Source organism: Heloderma suspectum, chromosome 14 (assembly GCF_057233095.1).
Source record: "Heloderma suspectum isolate Gila_16-S chromosome 14, 16-S_ref, whole genome shotgun sequence".
Taxonomy (NCBI): domain Eukaryota; kingdom Metazoa; phylum Chordata; class Lepidosauria; order Squamata; family Helodermatidae; genus Heloderma; species Heloderma suspectum.
The window spans coordinates 12,994,476-13,016,738 of record NC_139471.1 but is presented as its reverse complement, the minus strand read 5'-3'; the positions used below and the strand labels follow the sequence as shown (position 1 = coordinate 13,016,738).

Genomic DNA, 22,263 nt, shown 5'->3' with positions numbered 1-22,263 from the left:
ATGGGGTTACGAAGAGTCGGACATGACTGAACGACTGAACAACAAAGCGGCTTTGTGATGGCAGTGCACCATGAAAGGTGGGTTAAAAATCTCCTAAATAAATAACCGTCAACAATTAGAGTTATTCCCAATATTTATTCTTAATTTACAGCTAGAGCATGCTGGGGTGTCAGCTTCATAGCTTGAGCTCACCCTAAGGTTTTCCCCAGCCCTCTGGGGATCCACATCATGTGATGATTCCTGAACAGACTATTGGGAAGATAGCGCAGCTGGATATATTTCATTTTCGGACATTATTTTGCCAGTTAAGAATGCAGGTTTGCACATTCTGTACTCACCGCAATCTCCGTTACTAAAATATCAGTAATACTTCCCAAGACAGTGACAAAATCAAAGATGTTCCAGGCGTCACGAAAATAATTCTGAAAGATAAACAACAACAACAACAACAAACTAGGATCATTCAAAGTGACATGACCATGTAAGTTATTTTTCCGGATGCTACAGACCTCAGGATATATAATAGTCCTTCTGTCTGTCTTATACATTTTACCTTAAGACTGACTGCATCCACTATGGAATTAGAGCCTCCTTGTTGCTTTGCTTTACACCTCTCTCTCTCTCTCTCTCTCTCTCTGTCTCGCTATATACCAGGTGGCCCAAAAGTTGTTTAGAATGACCCAAATACACTTGTTTAGAAAGTTAATGGGAGGGGGAGAGAATGTGTGAATAGAAGATGTATGGGTGGAGTCAGAATAACAGTTGGGAAGAGTGAGTGTAAATGTAAATGTAATAAACGTCATGTAATGGAATACATTTCGAGCATTTATGAGATTAAACAGTGTTAAACAAATGTAAATGTAATAAACAATGTAATAAAATGCAAATAAACTATACTGTATACCTACTTTTGGGCCACTCTGTGTGTGTGTGTGTGTGAGTGTGTGTGTGTGTATGTATGTATGTGTGTGTGTATGTATGCATGTGTGCGTGCGTGCGTGCGTGTGTATGTGTGTATATATGTGTGAAACCCTATATGGTTCCGGCCCAGCCTATCTTAAGGAGCGCCTCCAGCAACACCAGACAGGCCGCTTAACAAGATCAGCCTCGGATGGCCTTCTCTCTGTCCCATCAGCCAGGACAGCTAGACTGGTGGGGACGAGGGAGAGGGCCTTCTCTGTGGTGGCCCCCACTCTGTGGAACTCCCTCCCTAGGGAACTCCGTCATGCCCCCTCTTTAATGAGCTTCCGTCATGCATTAAAAACGTGGTTGTTCAGGCAGGCATTTGGGGTGGGTTAGGGTATTTTTTTTTAAAAAAAAAATTATGGTAAAATTTTATTGTTTTAAATTGTTTATGGTGGGTTGTACATCGCCCAGAGTGGCTGGGTGACCAGTCAGATGGGCGATTAATAAATTTAATAAATAAATAAATAAATAAAATATGCGCGCGCACACACATCTCCACCTTCCCCATGTAGTTTGATAGGCTGAATGGATTTCCTAGGATTAGATGAATCTGTCAATTTCAGTTTCTCTCAATTTCTAATCTTTCCAATCTGAAATGCAGCGTGTTCCAAACTTTGAAAAGTTTTCTTACCTTACATTCAGTTTGTTCTGAATGTTGAAAATCTTTTTTAAAAAAACAATTTCATGAAAATTCATACATGTTTATGTGCAAACAACTTCTAATACATGCATTTTTGCACATAATTTTGTCTAATATACATTTTACAAGAAGTTTTCCAAATATAATGCATGTTAACGTTATTTTCACTAATATACACATTTCTGTATGCACTTTCCCCTAATATATACAACTGTTATACACATTTCTTTTAAAATCAGAGAACTCCATTGCAAAATTTGGAGATGTGCAAATTTCAAAGGATATCTGAGTTTCGATTCACATAGTCGTTTGAAAGCACAAAATTCATATTTCTACCCCATCTGTAGAGTTTCTCCTATCTCGTTCCATTATTGTTCCATAGGTTCCTTTACCCTACATCCTATGGCTCCTGAACTGCAGTTTAACTAGGAGTATCTCTAAAATTAATTCCAGAATAGGAGGATGTGCAGCCATCAAGGCCTTCACTTCATTTGCAAGTGGCCCTGGTTCTGCTTTGGGAACATCATTTGGGAACTCCAAAATCCAGGAAGAAATTTAGATGGGGGGAACTTTGGAAGCATCCCTGATAGTTGATGGGAGAGGAAAATGAAGAGGGCAATGAAGAAAAGCAGTTCATACCAGGACGCCAAAGGCAATGATCTTCAGAACACATTCCAATGAAAACATGGATGTAAACACAATATTGAGGCATTTCAGCATATCTTCATATGGATCTGGGGCACCGTAGAACTAAATTGAAGGGAAAGAAAACAGATCACTGGACAGTGTGGAGTGCTACCACCATTCATGCATTCTCTCTCTCTCTCTCTCTCTCATATTCTCACTTAAATTGTAAAGTGCAATCGTTATTAGGTCCACCCTCTCAACAATCTTGCATCATCAAGGGTCCCCTGGGTCCCTGCACATTTCATGCCAATTTGCATCATCTTTGTTTGGGTGATGCATTGCCTCTTTTTCACAATGAGTCAGTGGCCAGCCGAGAAGTCACTGACCTTCATCATCAGCACAATGGTGTTGAGCGCAATCATGACCATGATAAAGTACTCGAAAGGAGGAGACACCACAAACTTCCACATCTTGTACTGGAATGACTGCTTGTTTTGAGGCATGTAGCGGGTCAGAGGCTTGGCACTTATGGCAAAGTCTATGCAGGCTCTCTACAGGAAAGTGAAGAGAGAGTGGGGAATTAACAGGAGAAAAGGATCAGCTCACAGCAGCTAAAACCTTCCATCTCTACCCAGCATTAGACAGTGTCTAAAGAGGAACCTCAGCTTCACAGTTCAACCCCATGTATGTCTACTCAAACCTCCCTTCCCTGTGCATTGTGGCCCAAATGAAAAGCACCCCCTTTGCACCCGTAATTAAATAAAGAAAACACTCAGAAGTATTTGGTAGCTATGTGTTTGACTCCAGTTCTGGAGGGGCTTGGATTCCATTCAGGGTTTTCGTTACCGCCAGCCCAAACTCTAATTGTGCTATCCAAGGTGCTGAAAGGTGCTATCCAAGGTGCTGAACCCTATCCCCAAAATGGATTCAGCACTTTAGAGTTTGGCTGGTGGCAACTAAAACCCTGAATGGAATCCAGCCCCTCTGAAACCGGCATCACCAGCCGCCACTGGCATAATGTCTAATTTGGGCCTTAGATGCCATGATTTCCCTACAGGTGGCAATTGGAGATTTTTATTTTTTAAAAAATGCACAGACTAAGGAGAGGTGGACAATCATGGCTTCCAGGTGCACAAACATGATGCAGTGAACATAAAAAGTCTGTGATCATTGCACATGATAATCTCCCACATCGTGTATGTATTTTCCTACACAGAAGTACTTCCCATTTAGGAAGATCACAACTTCTAGAAGCTCTTCTTAGAATAGACCCTTACAGCCATCAAGATGAACCTCTTTTTGTGGCCGAGGATGCTACTTGCCCAGTTTATTTATTAAAAGAATATTGCAGCTTTCTATCATAAAAGATATTTAAGGCTCAGATCAACATTTCCAGTAAAACAGTCATAAAGACACAAAATCAAATTAATCAACCACAGGTAAGTGCTTCTTGTTTTAGTATGGTTATTAATTGCTTGATTGCAGCTGTCTCATGATTTTACTATTTTGTGATTTTAGGTTTTAATGCCGCTTCACTTTTTGGCTGCAGCTTTCAAGTTGTGTAGTAAAGGGGCGGGTTGTAGGTTTTTAAGGGTGCAATTCTATACATGTTGAGAGAGAAAAAAAGTCCTACAACTCCCAACTCTAAGAAAAAAAGTCCTGCAACTCCCAGCCATGCTGGCTGGGGGATGATGGGAGTGGCAGGACTTTTTTCTGCCACAACATGCATAGGATTGTACCCTAATATTATCATTTTTTTCTCCTGATGTTCCAGGCAAATGCTTCAATTTTCAAAATGGTGTTGCAATTTCTAACTGTTATGGGGAGGCTAAAATCAATCAGTCAAGTATATTATACTGCATAAATATATCATACAGTCACAGACTCATTCAAAAGATAAAATGAAACATCAAAGTCATACATTATCTGACATAAAAATGAAGTTAAAATATAAATATGCATATAAGATGAAAAGGAGAAAATAAAAATTAACAAGAAAAGGCCGAACTACACTAATGAAATTGTTTCATTAATCTTGGCAGCAGAGAAGAGAAATCTGGCCACTATTTCCATTACTGTTTTGTTGGTATCAGACAATAAAAAAGCCAAATACCATTCAAAAGTCCTTCTTGGGTATTTAAATAAAATAGGAGTAAATCATCTATATCACTCATCTGTGTAAAAATTACATACACTCCCCCCATCCGTTAAGGTTTCTATCACTCCATCCCCACAAGGACAAAGTTGTCCAATCATAATTGGGCTCTGGGTGAACCCTGGAAGCATGGAAAAGAGTATTTTGCAATCTCATGTCCTCAGCAAGTACCTCATTCTTCTCCAAGCTGCATTCAGACATCACTTTGTCGCCCTGCTCTTGGAAGGTGATGATGATCAAAGCCACAAAGATGTTCACAAAGAAGAAGGGGAAGACAACAAAATACACCACGTAGAAGATAGACATCTCCATCCGGTACCCAGGGCTTGGGCCCTGATTCTCATACGTTGCATCGACAGAATGCTTCAAAACACTGTGAGGGAGAAAGGAGGCAAAGAAGAAATGGGCAGAGATTCCGGACAGGTGAAAGGAAGAACTTCTTCACACAGTGCATAGTCAAGCTATGGAATTTGCTACCACAAGACGTAGTGATGGCCACCACCAATTTGGATGGCTTTAAAAGTGGGGTAGGCAAATTCCTGGAGGAGAAGGCTATCAGTGGCTACTAGTCCTGATGCCTCTATGCTACCTCCAGCCTATGTGCACCAGTTGCTGAGGAACACGGGTGGGAGGGTGCTGTTTGGGAGAAGCTAAAGGCTGGAGAGAAGCTGAATGCATGGAAAAGCTAAGAATGCTGACTGCAAGATATTGCTGGGAAGAACTTAAAGAAAATTGGAACCCAGTAGGGATGTATGAAATTGATTCACCATTTCATCCGGGGTCATTCGCGGTCGGGGGGAGGTGTTCTGTTCCTCCCCCCAAAATTCTCCCTGGCTAGCTCTGCTCCATGGCGACTCTGTGGAGCTGCTGGCCGGGGCCACCCACAGCTGGACAACCAGCCCCTGGGCTATGCAGGGACGCAAATGGCGGCCGCCATAACCACCACCATTTGAATCCCTGTCTTTTTTTTGCCATGATAGGCTACATAAATATATATGTAGCCTATCACAGCAAAAGTCAGGGACGCAAATGGCGGTGGCTACAGCGGCTGCCATTTGCGTTCCTGCCTATTGCCGTGATAGGCTACGTATATATTTACGTAGCCTATCACAGCCTCTGCGGGGATGCAAATGGTGTCCCTGCATTAGCTGTGATAGGCTATGTAAATACTTATGTTGCCTATCACGGCCATTTGAAAGGAGGCGAATGGCGGCCGCAAACGCAGCCACCATCGAGGAGCACCAGAACAGCCAAGAAAGGTAGGCTCCATTCTGGGCCCATTTTGCGGGGTGGTGGGGTGGGTGGCTTCATTCTGCCATGGATTCCGGGGGGCAGAATGTGCTGGCATTCGGCCTCCCTGAAATCCAGGGCAAAATTCTCTAACATCCCTAGAACCTGGTCTAGTTAGGAATTGGCTGGATGTGTTTACCCTGGTTATTTCTTACACTTTTGCTCTTATGGTTTTGTTTGTGTACACGTATGTTGTAACCATTCAGATGCAACCTCCTTTTTAATAACAACAACAACAATTTTAAAGTAAGTTTGTACAATTTGTTGCTTAAACTGTGTGGTCTCTTCTTGTTGGGTTACCCACCGCATGCCTAAAAGCTAAACCACACTACCTAATGGTATTTAATTTACAACAAACTCAGAGGGTTTTCAGGCTATCTGGTGGAGGCAGCAGGGGAAAAGAAAGAATTCCATCTGGTGGAAGCGGAAAGATACCCAGAAGGGAAGGGCAAACAGGTGTGGGACACTCTATTTTGCCTAGTCTCCCTTCCACACACAGGTCAGGGCGAAGTCCTGTGACAAACAACAGCGAGAGGAAACATCTATTGAGACTGTAGCCTGTTCCTGTCAGCCTAACTCCACCATTCATATGCATAGCATGGCTTTTAAATATATTATTTCATTTTTTAGGATGTAAAGCCAGCAGTGAATAGCATAGGGATGGCGGAGAAATCCACCACCGACTCCAACAAGGCTGGATTCTTTAGAATCCAGCCCCCTGGAGTCCATGGCGGAATGGATTGCTCCCCCCACCACCACCCCGCAAACTAACGTCGGATGGACCCTACCTGCTGCAGGCCAGTCCGGGTCTGTCTGCTGCCATCCATCCACTGCCCTGGACTGCGGATGCAAATGGCATCCGGCATAGCCGACACCATCTGTGTCCCTGCTCTTTTCGGTGATAGGCTATGTAAATATTTACATAGCCTATCACGGCAAAGAGCAGGGACACAAATAGCATAGCGGATGCCATTTGTGTCGCTACTCTTTTCAGTGATAGGCTACGTAAATATTTACATAGCCTATCATGAAAAGAGCAGGGACGCAAATGGTGTTGGCTACACCGGACAGCATTTGCATCCGCAGCCCGGCAGCGGACGGAAGTCCAGCTGTGGACGGGCCTGGACGGCGGCTCTGCGGACTTGCCACAGAGCGGAGCTGGCCAGGGAGGATTCCGGGGGGAGGGATGGATTGCCTCACCCCCCTAGCGGACCCCAGAGTGGACTGCTAAGTAGGGTTCGTACACCCCTAGAATAGCATTTTGAAGTTCTGCAACTTTCCCACTCCTGTCTCAAGGTGACTATCTTTTTTGATAAAAACAAAAAGGAGGTTACATAAAATCTACACATCCTGAAGCAGCACAACATATAGGTCACAGGAGAGTGGACAATTATGTTATGAAAGTGTCCAGGGAATCCAGCTGTAGAGACTGAGTCAGAAAAACAACTCTGTGCTCGTTAATGCTTCAGGTTTGTTCAGTAACCATGAGGAGTAAATGCAAACTATTATCCTAGAGGTGAACATCTTTGCCATAGTCTTCCTGCGCTAACAGCACTGCGTACATCAGGGGTGGGAAACCTGTGGTCTTCCAGATGTTGTTGGACTCCAACTCCCATGACTAATGGTTAGGGATGACAGAAGTTGTAGTCCAACATCTGGAGGCCCACAGGTGCTTCTGGTATACATGTTGGAATAGGTGTTTAAAGTCTTTTAAGGGTCGGTTTTACTGATGATGACCCAGAGTTAACATCAGACAGACCATTTCTTTGAGGAACAATGAAAAGAAATGCACAGTAAATTGAAGTCTGGAATGGATGCAATTTAAAACTAGTAATCTCCTAAAAATCCAGAGGTGGACAAAAGGTAGATTGGGATCTACTGGTAGATCTCTGGGTGACTTGCAATAGATAGGCAAGGGTTTCTGACTCCCAAGATTTTAACAATGGTAACAACAAAATGATGATTTCCACCTAGGTTTGGCTGCTGAAATGAAGGAAGTTTAGAATAAACAGGAGTGGGATTTTATTCCATTTTATTTTTTAATTTCAAAAATGTATAAACCACACCTTCACACCAAAGATGATTTTATGGTGGTGTACATGTTTATGTGTATGTGTGTGTCTTCTGTGTGGAACAAATGTGAGTTCAATTCAGTTCTTCCAGGGCCAGCGCATGACATTTTGCTGCCTGAGGCAAAGTACAAAATGGTGCCCCCTCCAAGTCCATGTACAAAACCATTTCTTCAAGACTGAACATCTTTCTTCAACACCATCAATGGGACACCATCCACTGCCACACCTGAAGGTGTAAGGATTTTCTGGGGCCTTCCTTCCAGTTTTTCCCTTACAAAGGCAGCAGTCTAGCTTAAGGGGTGAAGGGAAAGCCACATAGCACACAATTCTCTCCTCCAACACCTTGCTGCCGCCTCTCAGCATTTGCTGCCCAAAGCTCACTTTGCCTAATGGCAGCTCCGGCCCCGAGTTCTGCTACTAAAAACAAATTCCAAGGCTCCCAATGTGCTCAGAAGCACCCTGTTCTTTAATTCTAAGTGTCATGTCTTTCGCACCTCGCTCTGGCTGGTAGATCTTGGGGTTCCAGTAAAAAGATTTGACAAGCCTGAAATCTGCCACCACTGTCCTAAACCCATTCCCACCCAGCTAATTCCCTCTGCCCTCTATCCTCTTCCCTCCACAGAAGAGGATTCCCACCCTCAACTGTCATTCCATACTCCCTCCAACTCCTCCCACCCGCTTGCCTCGACATTCCATCCTTCAAGTGATCTCTCATTCTCTGCTCCAAACACAAACCCCAAACATGGAACATTGCATCTCTGTAATTCCCCTCATTTTCTGCCTGGACAAGACTGTGGTAAAATACTAAGATGGCTGCCCCCAGCAGGCACTGGAGCCAAACAGACTTACGTTGGCCACCCCTCTCCTGTGGAGACGGTGAACAGTGTCAACAAGGCCCAGAGGACGTTGTCATAGTGGAATTCGTATTTCTTCCATTGCCTGGGCTGAGCTTCCACTTCATCCTTCTCATAAGCCAGATATTGGCCCCTACAAGAAGCAGGACACAGAATTCAAATGGAATCCAAATAGCAAGGAGAACTGGAAATGGGGCTTGATTTTCATGAGCACTAAGGTCCCTCAACCAGGTTGTGGTGACCAGGTTGCTGGGGTCCTTGCCCAAGAGACACCAAGAGGAATGCAGGAAGCTAGGGCATTTTGAGGCAGTGCTTTTTAGTTCTCTGATAACAAGGCATGAGAATTTTGTTCAGTTTGTTCTTCTGATAAGAAATTCACAAAGTTCAGTAATTACTTCATAAATGACATGGAAAGAACTTGAGGTGTTTTTGGTCTTTTTTAATCCTTATTCTCCTTGACAGCTGCCTCAAGCTCAGCTCTGAAACAGAGCTCCATCAGAAAACCTAGGGATGTATGAAATGTACTTACCTTTCCAATCTGGGGCATCTGCGGTGGGGGGAAGCACTCCGTCTCTCCCCCGGAATCCTCCCTGGCCAGCTCTGCTCTGCGGCGACTCCGCAGAGCCGCTGGCTGGGGCTGCCTGCAGCCGGACTTCTGTCTGCTGCTGGGCTGCGCTGGCCGCAAATGGCGGCCACTGTAGCGGCCACCATTTGCATCCCTGTGGAGGCCGTGATAGGCTACGTATATATTTACGTAGCCTATCGCAGCAAAAGGCAGGGATGCAAATGGCGGCCGCTATGCCATTTGAATCCCTGCCAAACCGTGATAGACTACATAAGTATCTACGTAGCCTATCACGGCAAAAGGCAAGGACACAAATGGCATAGCAGCCGCCATTTGCGTCTCTGCCTTTTGCCATAATAGGGTACATATATACTTACATAGCCTATCATGGCTTGGCAGGGATGCAAATGGTGGTTGGTGTAGCGGCCGCCATTTGTGGCCGCAGCCCGGCAGCAGCCAGAAGATGACCCGGATCCACCACTGGAGCTGCTGCCTGAGACAGGTAGGCTCCATCCTGGGGGGATTCCATGGGTGGCAGGGGGGATTGCTCCGTTCCACCACGAACTCCGGGGGGGGGGCGGATTCTAAAGAATCCGGCCTCACTGGAGTCCGTGGTGGAATTCTCCAACATCCCTAAGAAAACCCGCAACCAGGAGTGGACAATTCTGTCAGTTTCACTTTCACAATCCTTTGTTCTACCCCTTCGCAATCAACATACTCCAGGAAACCAACCTTCAGGCTCACTACATTATTAGCGAATGACTAGCTTCCCTACGAATGCTCTCAGACTGCAATGAAAACAGCTAATCCACACATTTACAAATATCAATAGAGGAGCCAAAGTGGAATTTAGAGAAGTTGCCAGCAGTCTTGGCAAGAACTTCTCAGCCAGACTAGCTTCAGAGTGATGCCCCTCCCTTATGGTGGCTTCCTCCTACATAGGCTTTCAAGCATAGCCAACCTGGAGGAGCGTCTGAGCTCTGCCTCAAACTTTCTCGCTTCACTCTGCGACAGACCCTAGCATCCCTCAAGTCACGCCCTTCACTCTCCTCCCCCACTGAAACCTGGGTTCTCATGGAGGAGGAAAGGGGGGGCATTCAGGCTGAGCCATCTGTGCACCAAGGTCTTGGGAAGAAGGCCTTGCCATACCTGAGCTCACTATGGAAAGAGCCTCACCCAGTTCTGGCTGTTCCCATTCTGAATCTGAGCTGCTAGACATCTCCACACATTCAGATTCATTCCTGACTTTCACTTTCTCTTTTTTCCAGTCCTACATTCAGTTTGTCCCATTCTCACCTCAGCTTGAAAACTTTTTTTAAAAAAAACCTGCACAAAAAACCTGCACATATTTTTTGTGGGAACTCCTCCTGATACACACATTTTTTTTGCATGCAGTTTTGCCTAACCTACCCAATTCTGCAAGCAACTTTCCCTAATACGATGCCTTTCAATGTTATTTTCATTAATGTACACACTTTCCCCTAATATACACTTTTGGGGTACACAGATTTCAAGTGGAGAATTCTCTTGCAAAATTTAAAGACGTGCAAATTTCAAAGGATAACTAAATTTCTGTTCAGTTAGGTTGGAAAGTGTGACATTAGGTAGGTTAAATGTGACATTAAAATGTAAGCCAAACAAATTTCTCCCCCATCCTAGGGGCAACCATACCTGCAGCTTTGAGAGCTTGTTCCAGGGACGCTGTTCCCTCTACAGATCTCCAGGTACGGAGAGGACTATGTTTCCTCCAGCCCCACCCTAAGCTATGGTTTCTCCCTAAGAAGGTATGGTTTTGAGAAAACAGCTGAGAGTCAGCCCTTTTTTTCTCTTGCACCACAACCACATTTGACTCGGCACCTGCAATCTTTCTCCAGATCCTTTGACTCATCCGTGCAGTAGAAGAATCGCCCTTTGAAAAGCTGCACAGCGATGACGGCAAAGATGAACATGAAGAGCATGTAAACAATAAGGATGTTGAGAACATTCTTCAGAGAGTTCACCACACAGTCAAAAACTGCCTGCATATGAGAGAGAGGGAGAGGGAGAGGGGGAGGGAGAGAGAGAGAGAGAGAGAGAGAGAGAGTAATCTAGGGGAAAGTCAACATGTCACTCTGCCTCAGGATTCTGATTTCTACTGTACATGAAGGTCTACCCCTTCTCTCATACAAATCTACTTGCAGGACCGGTGCCAGCGCTCAGCATCCTCGGGCAGCTGCCAGGGCCCCAACAACTGACAGCTGACCTTGGCTCCCGCTTGGAAAAATGTCCACCCTGGCATCCAGGGGCATTGTGGGAAATTTAACTAGACCAAGTCATCCCATTCTACTGGGAGCACTGCATTCCCTACCACCTTTGGGTGGCCATGTTTCCTACTCTACAGAGAACTATCCTCTATTTGAAAATAAAGAGCCCTAAGAAGGGAGAACAGGCACTTTGAAGCTGCCTGTCCACAGTTTGGATGGCAGATCGAGCAGACACATACACAGGTCACCTGGTCACATCCTCCCCCTGCTATGGTATGAGATGTACTGAATTTCTATTTAAATTCTACTCATCATTTCTAAATTTCCATTAATCATTAATACATTAATTACATTCTATTCCATCCAATAACTAAACCTCTCGGGGTGATATCTATACCTACAACTAGGGAAATGGCCTTTTCTTATTTATTGATGTATTTATTTATTTATTTTATTTACAATATTTTTATATCACACCACATCAAAGATTTCAGAATGGTGAACAACAGACAAAAGAATAAAACATGATATTAAAACAATTAAAACATTTTAAAAGAAGCAGATTCTGAACTTAATAAACTGGGGCTGGTCACTCAGGGAAGGCTCTCGAAACACAATGTTGGTGCCTGCCTGACCTCCAGAGGCAGGGAGTTCCACAGGATAGGGGCCAATACGCTGGAGGCTCTTTTCTTGGTAGACTCCAATCAGGCCATGTGGAACCACCAGGGACATGCCCTCTGATGGCCTCAGTGACTGGGCAGGTTGGTAAGGGAGAAGGTGCTCTCTCAGGTATCCTGGTCCTTTTCTTGATTGCACCCTGGTTATAGAACCCCTTACTGGGAACAAAGTGTGCTGTCCTTGTCACCTTCTAGACCAGGCTTTGCCAACCTAGTGCTCGCCTGTCCTCCCCAGTCAAAATGATCATTGGGCATAATTGCTGGGATTGATGGGTACTGAAGTCCAACATATCTGGAGAGCACCAGATTGGCAAAGGCTGTTTTAGGCACTAGGTGAAGTCTATTCTCTTTTCTCAAGCTGGGGGTGGTGGTGGTGAATTGTGGTTTCTATATTTGGCGTTGGTTTCTTGCTACTGCTTTTTCTCTTCGTTTCAATTGTTTGTTGTTTAATCTCTCTTAAGTGCTAAATTTCCTGCTTCTGCAACAGGGTTTGCTGTTTCTTTTTTCAGCTTTCATTTTTAAGTCTTATTTATAAAAATATATATATTTGTGCTATATTGTCTTTTGGTCCTAACAAGGCTCCCCAAGGCAGTTGACAAAATAACATACAATTTAAACCATGATAGAATTAAAACAGAGCAGGGGGAAATTAAAACTTTTTACCTCTTTACAGGGCAATACATTTTTAAAACAATGAATAAAATATTACATTTGTTTCCTTCAGTGGTTCCTCTCTGGTGTCCTCCAGAGGTGTGGGACTACAAAATTGTGTTTGCCCTTCACTCCATGGATGCTGGTGTCAGCCTGGATGATTTCAGTGGAACTTAGTTCCAAATAAGCTTTCTTAGGGAGCAATCCTATGGCCACTAGACACTGTCTAGAGGACTATAGGATGTTTCAGTTTCTGGGAACCAAGCTTCAAACGCGGTCCCCAGGAACCACGCTCCCCGTCCCCTCCCTCTTGTAGCTGGCATGGTTCTTTCTGTGCTGACTTCTTCTCTGCATTCAGGAATGGAGTGCGGAAAGGCTGAAAAGAGGGTGGTCCCAGGGGAGGGGAGCAGACTGCAGAAGCCTCTTTACAAGACTTCCTATGTGCCATGCAGGCTCCCTGCCTCCCAGTCCAATATCCCTGGCTAGACACATGAAATCGCATGTCTGGCTGAAAATGCAGGGCGGCCGGAGCACAGAGGAGAGGATTACATCTGTGCTCTGGCCACCCTGTATTAGATAGGCATCAGCCTCCAAGTTTGGAATCATAGAAACAAAGAATTGTGGGTTGGAAGGGGCCTATAAAACCATTGATGCAGGAATCCAAGTCAGAGCATCCCTGAGCTGACGACTCTCTCCATAGGATTGTGCCCTTAGGCGTGCAATCCCCAAAGCATGAAGGACCGTTGGCCGAGGTCTGCAGAGGTAGCGGATGTCTGTTTCTTTGAACCAGAACCAGAACCAGAAGTGTGAAGTTAAATACTGGAATGGAGTTCTTAAAGTAATGCTTTAAAATAATGTGTTTTGGGGGGGCTCAGACTTTGGGGCTGTGCTTGTGAGTGAAAAGTTTCCCAAAACTGTGCCATCCCTACTTATGTTTTCATGGCTGCCTTGGGATGATATACACCCAAAATGGTGGGCTGGAAATCCATTAAATGATGATGATAAGATGAAAATGATAAGAGTAATAATAATAATGGCACCAGTAATAATTGTGTGAAAGACTTTGTCCCTATTCGCATCCCCCAAATCACCACGGTCCCTCCCCCATCTTCATAGCCTGCCAATGGGATGACAAAGTTTAAAGGGGGCATTTCAGCATAGCTGTATTAGGTGGGACCTGCCACAAAATGATCCATCCTATTCTCCCTCCTCTTGTTTTTTTCTGTTTTTCCTTCCCTCCAACAGTCCGCCAGCATTCTGTGGCCACTGAGCATGTTCAGTCTTAATCGGGCCGGGTTTGGTTTTCCCTTCCCCACAATGTCAGGGTTCCTCATAAGCCTGCTGATAGATACCTCCTTCTTGTGTGCTGATGGTGCCATTTTGGTTACCGAAGGATCCAGACTTTGGGCCTATCCATATGTGCACGGGGGGAGGGGGAGGGTGGTTAGGTTAACTATGGAGGGGGAGTTAGCGGAACCACTACACATAGGCCTGTCAGACAACTGGGAACCGTGTGGTGCTGTGTGGTTCTGCTACCCCCCCCCCAATTACCGAGCAAATTTACCTGAGTGGTTAGGGTGCATCCCAATGTTCTCTGCAGCACGAATGCACTCCTGGTGGCCACTCCATTGTCCCGAATGGCCATGCGACCATCCGGAAAGTCCACGGCAGCTAGAGCGTAATCCATGGTGGTGGACGCTCCAGCTGCCAGACTCTATGGTCTTCTTGACCTGGAGGCCCTCTGGAGCCCATTTAAGCCATGGGGGAGCCTGCCACATGTAACAGTAAGCCACCTTGGGGGTCTTTAACTCTTTTGCAAGGGGTGGTTACCCAGGGTGGCTTAGTAACCATGTGGAACATGGTCTTCTCTGCACACGACATGCTAAACCACGGCGGTTGCCGGAAATTCCCCAAGCCGCTAACCCCGGGCTTAGCATGATGTCTGAAGAGCCCTTTCAGAATGAATTCACTATTAGTATATAAGATTACAGAAATTTTTCTCCTTCCTCATCATAGTATTTTCCATTGTTGGCTTGAAATATTCACGGGCTCTCTGCAACAGAGCAAAGGCTGTTGATGTATACATATGTGAGTGTAATTTCATGCCTTGGCAAAACTGAAATCATATAACCTTCCAAAAAAGAAAGTTATCCAGGCAGTATTTGGTTGAAAAGCTTTACTTTGAGTTGAAACTGTTGAGTTTTAACATGAAACTCATTAGGCCTTTCTGGCAAAAGGAAAAGGTGATTTGTGATGCTGCCACGGTTATTTATCTAGTGCCAACAATATGCACTATGTTTTACATAAGCGAACTTCTAAAACAAATTCCACAAGGGACATACAGCCTACAGTTAAAAGTGCAGGAGACAACAAATCTATGGTGAGGCCACACTTGCGGTCACCATTGATTGGAGGGAGTTTCAGGATAGACAAGAGGAAGTAACATCTTCAAACACAATTTCTTTGTGGGATTCACTGCTGCAAGATGCAATGATGGCTTCTAGCTTATATAGGCTCAGGCACAGTTATAATAAAGCGAGGGTGAGGAACCTGTGGCCTTCCAGATGTTGTTGCATTGCAACTCACATCATCTCTGACCATTGGTCATTCTGACAGGGGATGACGGGAACTGGGAGTCTAACAACATCTGGAGAGCCATGGGCCCCCAGCCTTGAGTACGGGATGGGTGCCAGGGGGCTGGATCAAAAGACTTCATGGAGAAGGTGGGTTTGGTATCATAGAATAGTCATAGTATCATAGAATAGTACAGTTGGAAGGGGACTATAAGACCATCGAATTCAAGAACATCTGGAGGTGATCCCCAGGCTGGGGAAGGCTGCCTTAGATGCAGCAGACCAACACAGAAGGGAGGGAGGGAGGGAAGGAGGATCACACAGGTGATCTGAGAGGCAATTCCATGGATAAGGGGCTTCACAAGAGAAAGTTAAGCTATGTAGTGGGGTGCGGAAGGGGGGAAGCAAGGATTGATCACCAGAGCAATATTGGGGAACCTCTGGCCCTCCAGCTGTTCTTGGCCTCCAACTCCCATCAACCCAAGACAGCAAGGATGATGGGAGTTATAGTTCATCATCATCTGTGGGTGGGCACAAGTTCTTCACATTTGCATCAGAGACAGACAGACAGACAGACAGCAATGAGAGGTGTTAAAGTAAATCGGGCTGATCATGAGCAAATGCTGCTATGCATACTTAGGCATTGCTTTAGCAGTGGGGAGGAGGACTACACCTTACCTTCAACTTTGGCAGGCGTTTGATGGTCTTCAGAGGCCGAAGGACCCTCAGCACTCGCAGGGACTTGATGGTGTTGATATCTTTACCTTTGTTCCCTCTGCAAGAGAGAGCACAAGAGCGACAAAGGAGGGCCTTTGGTTCTTGCAGGACTCGGTCAAAAGCCCCCATCGCCCAGAGAATCTCCACTAAAGGAGTAGGGGCCCCTCCCCATACACCACTTGCCCCAACGCCCTGCCATCAGCCTCCCCCATGCTGGGCCCCTCCAAATGTGTTGGGCTGCAGCTCCCTGACCAGCAGCCATGCATGATGGAAGCTGGAATTCAAGAACATCTGGAGGTGATCCCCAGGCTGGGGAAGGCTGCCTTAGATGCAGCAGACCAACACAGCAAAACGCAGGAAAAGAAGCAGAGCATGACGTGGGGTCATAGTCATGGCAGCGCCCGCCCGCCCCGCACGTGTGCTGCTGAGATATTCCAGCCCTCTTTGAGTGTTAAGCATTTATTGAGAAAACAAACACAGACGGAGAAAAAGAAAAGAGTAAGTTCCTTTCCTATAAGGAAACACATGCAAACAGAACTCCGCCCCATGGCTCCCGCCTTATAGTGTTCTGGCCAATGAATACAAAGGCATCAGCATGATTGACAAGACCAAGGCAATGGGCACCCCTTTTTTTAAAAAAAAAAAAAGTTTAACAAGGAGTTTTACTTTATAAAAATGTCGGGATAAATCTAACCCCTTTAATTTAGACAGCAACCCTTTTGTCTTTAGATATTTGCTGCCATTTCATACTGAGTAAGAATGCCCCCTCCCCCCGTGCGCACAGGCCCATGACATCTGTAACAGCCTCTGCTTGCCATCCATGCCTAGACTTTTGATGAAACATAAGCAAGAGAGGGGGATGTATTTTCGACAGGAAGCATAGTTGCGGTCAGTCTAGGGCCTGCTCAGCAGAACGAACCAGTGGGGACCCCAAACACAGCAACTTGTGTAAGTGAAGGGACACACATTTTCATCTAAAGAGGGCAATTCCCATGAGACCATTAAGTCCAGGGTCTGAAATCACCTAACTACACCATCAGTTGCAGCAGCTCTTAATGGAAGGAGACAGGTGGGGGGAAAGTCAAGACTCAGACCTGACCCCTCCCTTTAAATGTTTTAGCCCTCCCTCCCTGGATACTTTGGTGAGCTGCGTCCACTCTGAAGGATCCGTCGCAAAGAAAAAGCTCCCCCTGGCAAAGAGAAAGAGAGAGCGGAGCAACCTTCCCCAACCCGGTACCTTTCAGATATGTTGGGCTACAACTTCCATGATCCCCAACTGCCATGTGGATGATGGGAGCTGTAATCCAACACATCTGGCGAGCGCCAGCTTAAGGGAAAGCCGGAGCAGAGCCTGATCTGGGATTAGTGGATAGAAATACCTCCCCTGATCTGACGGACACATTCCTTTCGTCTCCCAGACACACCCTGGTTTCCTCTTAAGATTGCATGCCACACAAACCATGCTGAGCCATGTAATACATGCTGAGCCATGTAATGCATGCAATACATGCTGAGCCATGTAATGCATGTAATACATGCTGAGACATGTAATTACATGCCTACAGTGATAAGCAGTGTGTAGCTTCTGGGCTGTTCATGCAGATGTGAAGGTTTGGAGGGGTGGTGTGATTGTGACGGAGGTATAGTTGGCAGGGGGTGTGGTGGTATTCCTGGGTTGTCATATGTGCTGGTTGTTCACTTCCAAAGCAAAGGATGCTCTTTGCTTCAGTGTTGACCTCAAGAATGGGAGGAAAAGGGTTTGTCTTCCTTCTTGTTTCCCATTCTAAAGAGATATGCCAAGACAGCTCAGAATGGCCCAGGAGAACATCAGCACAGCCCATCATAAGGAAGGTGGTTTTGTGTGTGAATAAGCACGGACAGTAGGTTTTTGTAAATGCAACAAACACATTTTAAGTTGATGGATTCTGTTCTGGCAGGCCTTGACGTCACCAGACAGGAACAGGGTTCTTGACTTTACAAGAGCAATTCAACATGTTTTACGCAACAAGGCACATGAGCTGCTAGTAAGTACGGCTGCCTCAATTTCACAAGCTGTGGACTCCAGCTGGGTCTGAAGACACTCTACCCATGCTCGCTGGCTCGCCTTTATGACCAGTTAGATTGGTGGGCAGTTGGACAGAGCCTTCTTGATAGTGGCCCTTACCTTATGGAATTCCCTCCCAAGGGATGTGTGGTTATCCCCTCTCAGTTGTGGGATTTAAAATGGTTTTGAAGTCTCACCTGTTTTGGATGTTGTTGTTTTAAAATGTATGTGTTTCATGGTACTCTTTTATTGCTGTGGCTCTGGAATGTTTTTTTTTTTAAAAGACTGGCTAAATTATATTCTAAGGTATTGTTGGGTTTTTTGTATTTGACATTTATATTATATTAAATTATATGATTGCACTTTTTAAAACATGCAAATTTTGTCTGCTGCCTTAGGCTGATGTGGTCCAGGAAGGTGGCTTATAAATATCTAAATCAATGGAACAGGGTTTTTTGTTCTGTTTTTTAAGACGTGTAAAAGGCAACACTTAAATACTGACAATAGCCTGGATAGCTACTGGAATGTCTGTTCAGTGAATCAGACAGCCTCTCTCTCTCTCTGAAATGGCACTGACTCATGTCATCATTAGACATTGTGGCAGAGGGAGGAGCAGAAGGTCTAATCTAAGGCTGCTAGAATAGGCAAACAGCCCTGCCTTTCAGCCAGAAGTCTCCCAGACTGGCTTAGAGATGAATAAAAAGAAGACAGTTCCTGCCCTCAAGCTTACAATCTAAAAAGACAACATGAAAGGGAAAACAGATGGAGAGGGAAACGGCAGAGAGGGAAACGGATGGTTACCCCACCATCTGAAGTGTGGCAGGTGGTTACCGGAGAGAGGGCAATTTTCATGGTGCCACCCTGGCTTTAGAACATTCTCCCTAGAGAGGCTGCCACAGCACCCCCACCGATGTCTTCCCTGTTTACCAGGCTTTTAACCTTTGGTTAATCTCTTCTGTTCAGATGCTGCTTTTATACAGTCACCGGGAATTTTTTTAGTTGTATTTTAATGCATTAATTACTTTATGGTATTTAAGCATCGTATTCTAAGCCACCCAGAATGTTATTGAAGAATGATATTATGGCACCGTGGTTTCCTTTCATTTCCTATGCTGAGGCACTTCAAACTTTTGATAAAGTTCCAGCCGTGTACAGTTGCCTGTATTTTTTCTGATTAATACATTGTTGTTGTTGTTGTTGTTCAGTCATTCAGTCGTGTCCGACTCTTCGTGACCCCATGGACCATAGCATGCCAGGCCTTCCTGTCCTGCGCTCTCTCCCGGAGGGTGCTCAAGTCCATATTCATTGCATCGATTAATACATACATACACACAAAATGACATCCACTTGCAGACACCCCTTTTATATGTTGTATAATGTGTATTTTTAAAAAAACTTTCATTAGGTATTGAGCTCCTACTTAAGTTGTTTTATTGTAGATGTTCCATATGCGTATCAGTTAAAGACTAAGATTTATAATTAGTGAAGAAATTTGTTCTGCTTTGTTAAAACCACAATTTAAAAAATCATTAAAAATAATCAGTGAATCCCTTTGTTTCTTTAGTAAATTCTATTTATTGTTATGTATATTCTTCTTTTTGTTGCCTTTATTTTGTTAACCTTATTTCGAAATAAAATAAAATGTCATGATAATGTAAGCCACCCAGTCAGATAAGGTATTTTAAGAGTGGGGCAAACATCTAAATCAATCTCTCAACAGGTTTATACACTTGACTACATTCTTCTCCTGACCATTTAGTCATGTTGTGAAGTCTCTGGTTCCAGGGATTGTCTAGGACTTCCACAGCATCCTTGCCTTTCTTTCTGGGATGGAAAGCAACAGGAAAGCCCTGCTCTTTTTTCTTTTCTTTCTTTCAGAATTGCTGTACGCCCCATTCATTCTTTGCATTCAGTTGTGCAAGGGAAAACTACAAGAATGTTTGCCCAGTAAAAGAGCCCAGGCAAGGTGCAGGGGGACTCCCCATTATGCTGAATGGCACCTTTGGGGGCTGATCCTCTGAACTCCAGGCTTCACTACACCCTCTTAGCAAGTTGGTTTCTTGGCAGCTTAGAGGCTCCTGTCAGGGTGGAAACTGAGCCATAGAGCCCCAGAGCAGTTCTGATTCTGAGGAGGAACAGCAATCCATGGGAGAGGAGCTCGCTCATCTCTCACAAGCATAGCAGCTGGCAGAGATTCCTCCTGCCAGCATTCCTGGGAGAGACAGTGACCCTGGCAGCGAGAGAGCGCTGGAGCGGGGCTTGCTGGATGCTTGGCGCAGATGCAGGGAGCGACAAGCGATGGAGGGCGCGGAAAGGAGGTGCTCTGCTTGTTTGGCGCTAAAACAACGGTCATGTCCTGAGGGCCCAAGGGTAAGAGGGAGGATCTCTCCATAGCCCATAAGTTCAGAGTCTTCCCGCGCTTCTCCTTCAAACGAGGACCAACTGCCTTACCTGGAGCTTAGGCTACTCTGCTATCTACCCCAGTGCAGTTCCTTGCTTAGTCGCTAGTGATTAGTATCTGTAAGAGTCATTAAGTAATAAAGGAATAAAGCCTTGGAAAGAATCCTCGTCGTCTGTGTCTTGAGTTGGCTATTGGAGAGGACTGTAAGAGGCACCTAGGGCGCTCCTGACAGCTCCCTTTCATGATGCTCTAATGCTCACTTCAAATCCATTTCATGCTGGGTTGGCTGCTGTAAGCCAGGATGTGCCCATGAGGCACAGAGGTCTGGATCAAAGCTCTGCTTAAACTCTATTGGGAACACACACACACACACACACACACGCACACGCAATCTCCCCACATGAAAAAAGTGGCAACATTTATTTCTGACAGTTAATTTACCTAGCCCAGAGGTTTTCAGACTTCCTAGCCTCCCATGTTGACCTGCCTCCTGAAAATTCCCTGCACGTGTGCCACAGATAGCTTGTGCACTGCAGAAAATTCTGGGGCATATTTTAGAGCATTGGTCAGGCTGGGCCTCAATATCACCCCATGTGAACGGAGAGCACATCGTAAAGTAGAACCAACAAATTACTCCAGCTGTCCATTTCAGGGGAATGTCAGCCATGCACCATAGAACACAACCAGTGATCTTGTGCATTGTAGGGGAATGTCAGTAAGAAAGGATGTGCTGCCTTTCAGGTAACTCCATCCACCATTACTGGTCTCAATGAAAAGCCTTGATAAGCTTTCTGGTGGACTCCAGGGTTCCAGGATACAGTTTGAAAGCTTCTCTGTACCCTAAACAGTATATAGCACAGATCAAGATGGTGTTCTCTCAAATAGTCCATGATGTGATGAGAGAAAAAGACTGCATGCAGCAGCTCTGAGGGTATGGCTTTGTGCCGAGATATCGCTAGTCCATCTAAAGGAAGTGTAGGCAAAATGGGATCTGTTAGTCAAGGAGAGGCAATGTCACCAGGTAATGAGTAATGACACAGGCGAGGACAGTACAATGGAATGAATGTAACATGGATCGTCGGAACGGTGGCCGTGTGCATGTGGCAGGCAATAACAAAGCCGCAAGGGACAACAATAATGTATTACCCCATGAAACTCCTACAGAGAAGATCCCAGTGAGAGAAAGACAAAGAAAGAGCACAGTGTCAGTGGAAAGAAAGAAGTGCACATTTACACAGCAACCCCAAAACAAAACATACAGAACGTACGCCGAAGAAATCCAACCACCAGCCTTCCATTTTCACAAAGCAAACAGAAGTAAAACAGTGGTGTACATGCATGCCCACCCTTCAAATGGCAGGGCCAAATGCACACTTTCGGTTGATGGTCACAGGGGGAAGATATTTCTCCAGTCTTTAGGACATTGTCCAAGTCTTTATGGTGTAGGGGGGCTTAGAGTGCTGGGAAGACCTGGGTTTGAACCCCTGCTTAGACTGTGAAATTCACTGGGTGACTTTGAGCCAGTTATTTTCTTATTACCCAATGGTTAGGCACTAACCTACCCCACAGTATTGTTGTGAAGGTACAGAGGGATAGGCCCAACTATGTACGCCCCCCTGAGGTCCTTGGAGAAATGGGGTAGAAGTAGGAATGGATGGACCAGTCTATTTCTGGTCCAGGTCAGTTCATTCATAAGAAGTCTGTTCCATCCTGTTTCCCTATCTGTGAATTTCTTTTGTAAAAAATCTAAGTGGAAACGTATATTTAAACACATATTTTTGAATGCTT

The 22,263-nt window shown here is 45.2% G+C and overlaps 1 protein-coding gene across 1 annotated transcript in view; it reads right to left on the bottom strand.

Annotated features, from left to right (window-relative positions):
- CACNA1B (calcium voltage-gated channel subunit alpha1 B) overlaps positions 1–22,263 on the bottom strand; it is a 479,093-nt gene that overhangs the window by 82,060 nt on the left and 374,770 nt on the right. The window contains exons 27-33 of the mRNA XM_084821407.1: positions 15,992–16,088; positions 11,027–11,187; positions 8,600–8,737; positions 4,560–4,761; positions 2,620–2,784; positions 2,246–2,356; positions 339–422 (exon numbers count right to left, since the gene is read on the bottom strand). Coding sequence (XP_084677533.1) covers positions 339–422; positions 2,246–2,356; positions 2,620–2,784; positions 4,560–4,761; positions 8,600–8,737; positions 11,027–11,187; positions 15,992–16,088 — 958 coding nt within the window. The remainder of the gene's footprint in view (positions 1–338; positions 423–2,245; positions 2,357–2,619; positions 2,785–4,559; positions 4,762–8,599; positions 8,738–11,026; positions 11,188–15,991; positions 16,089–22,263) is intronic.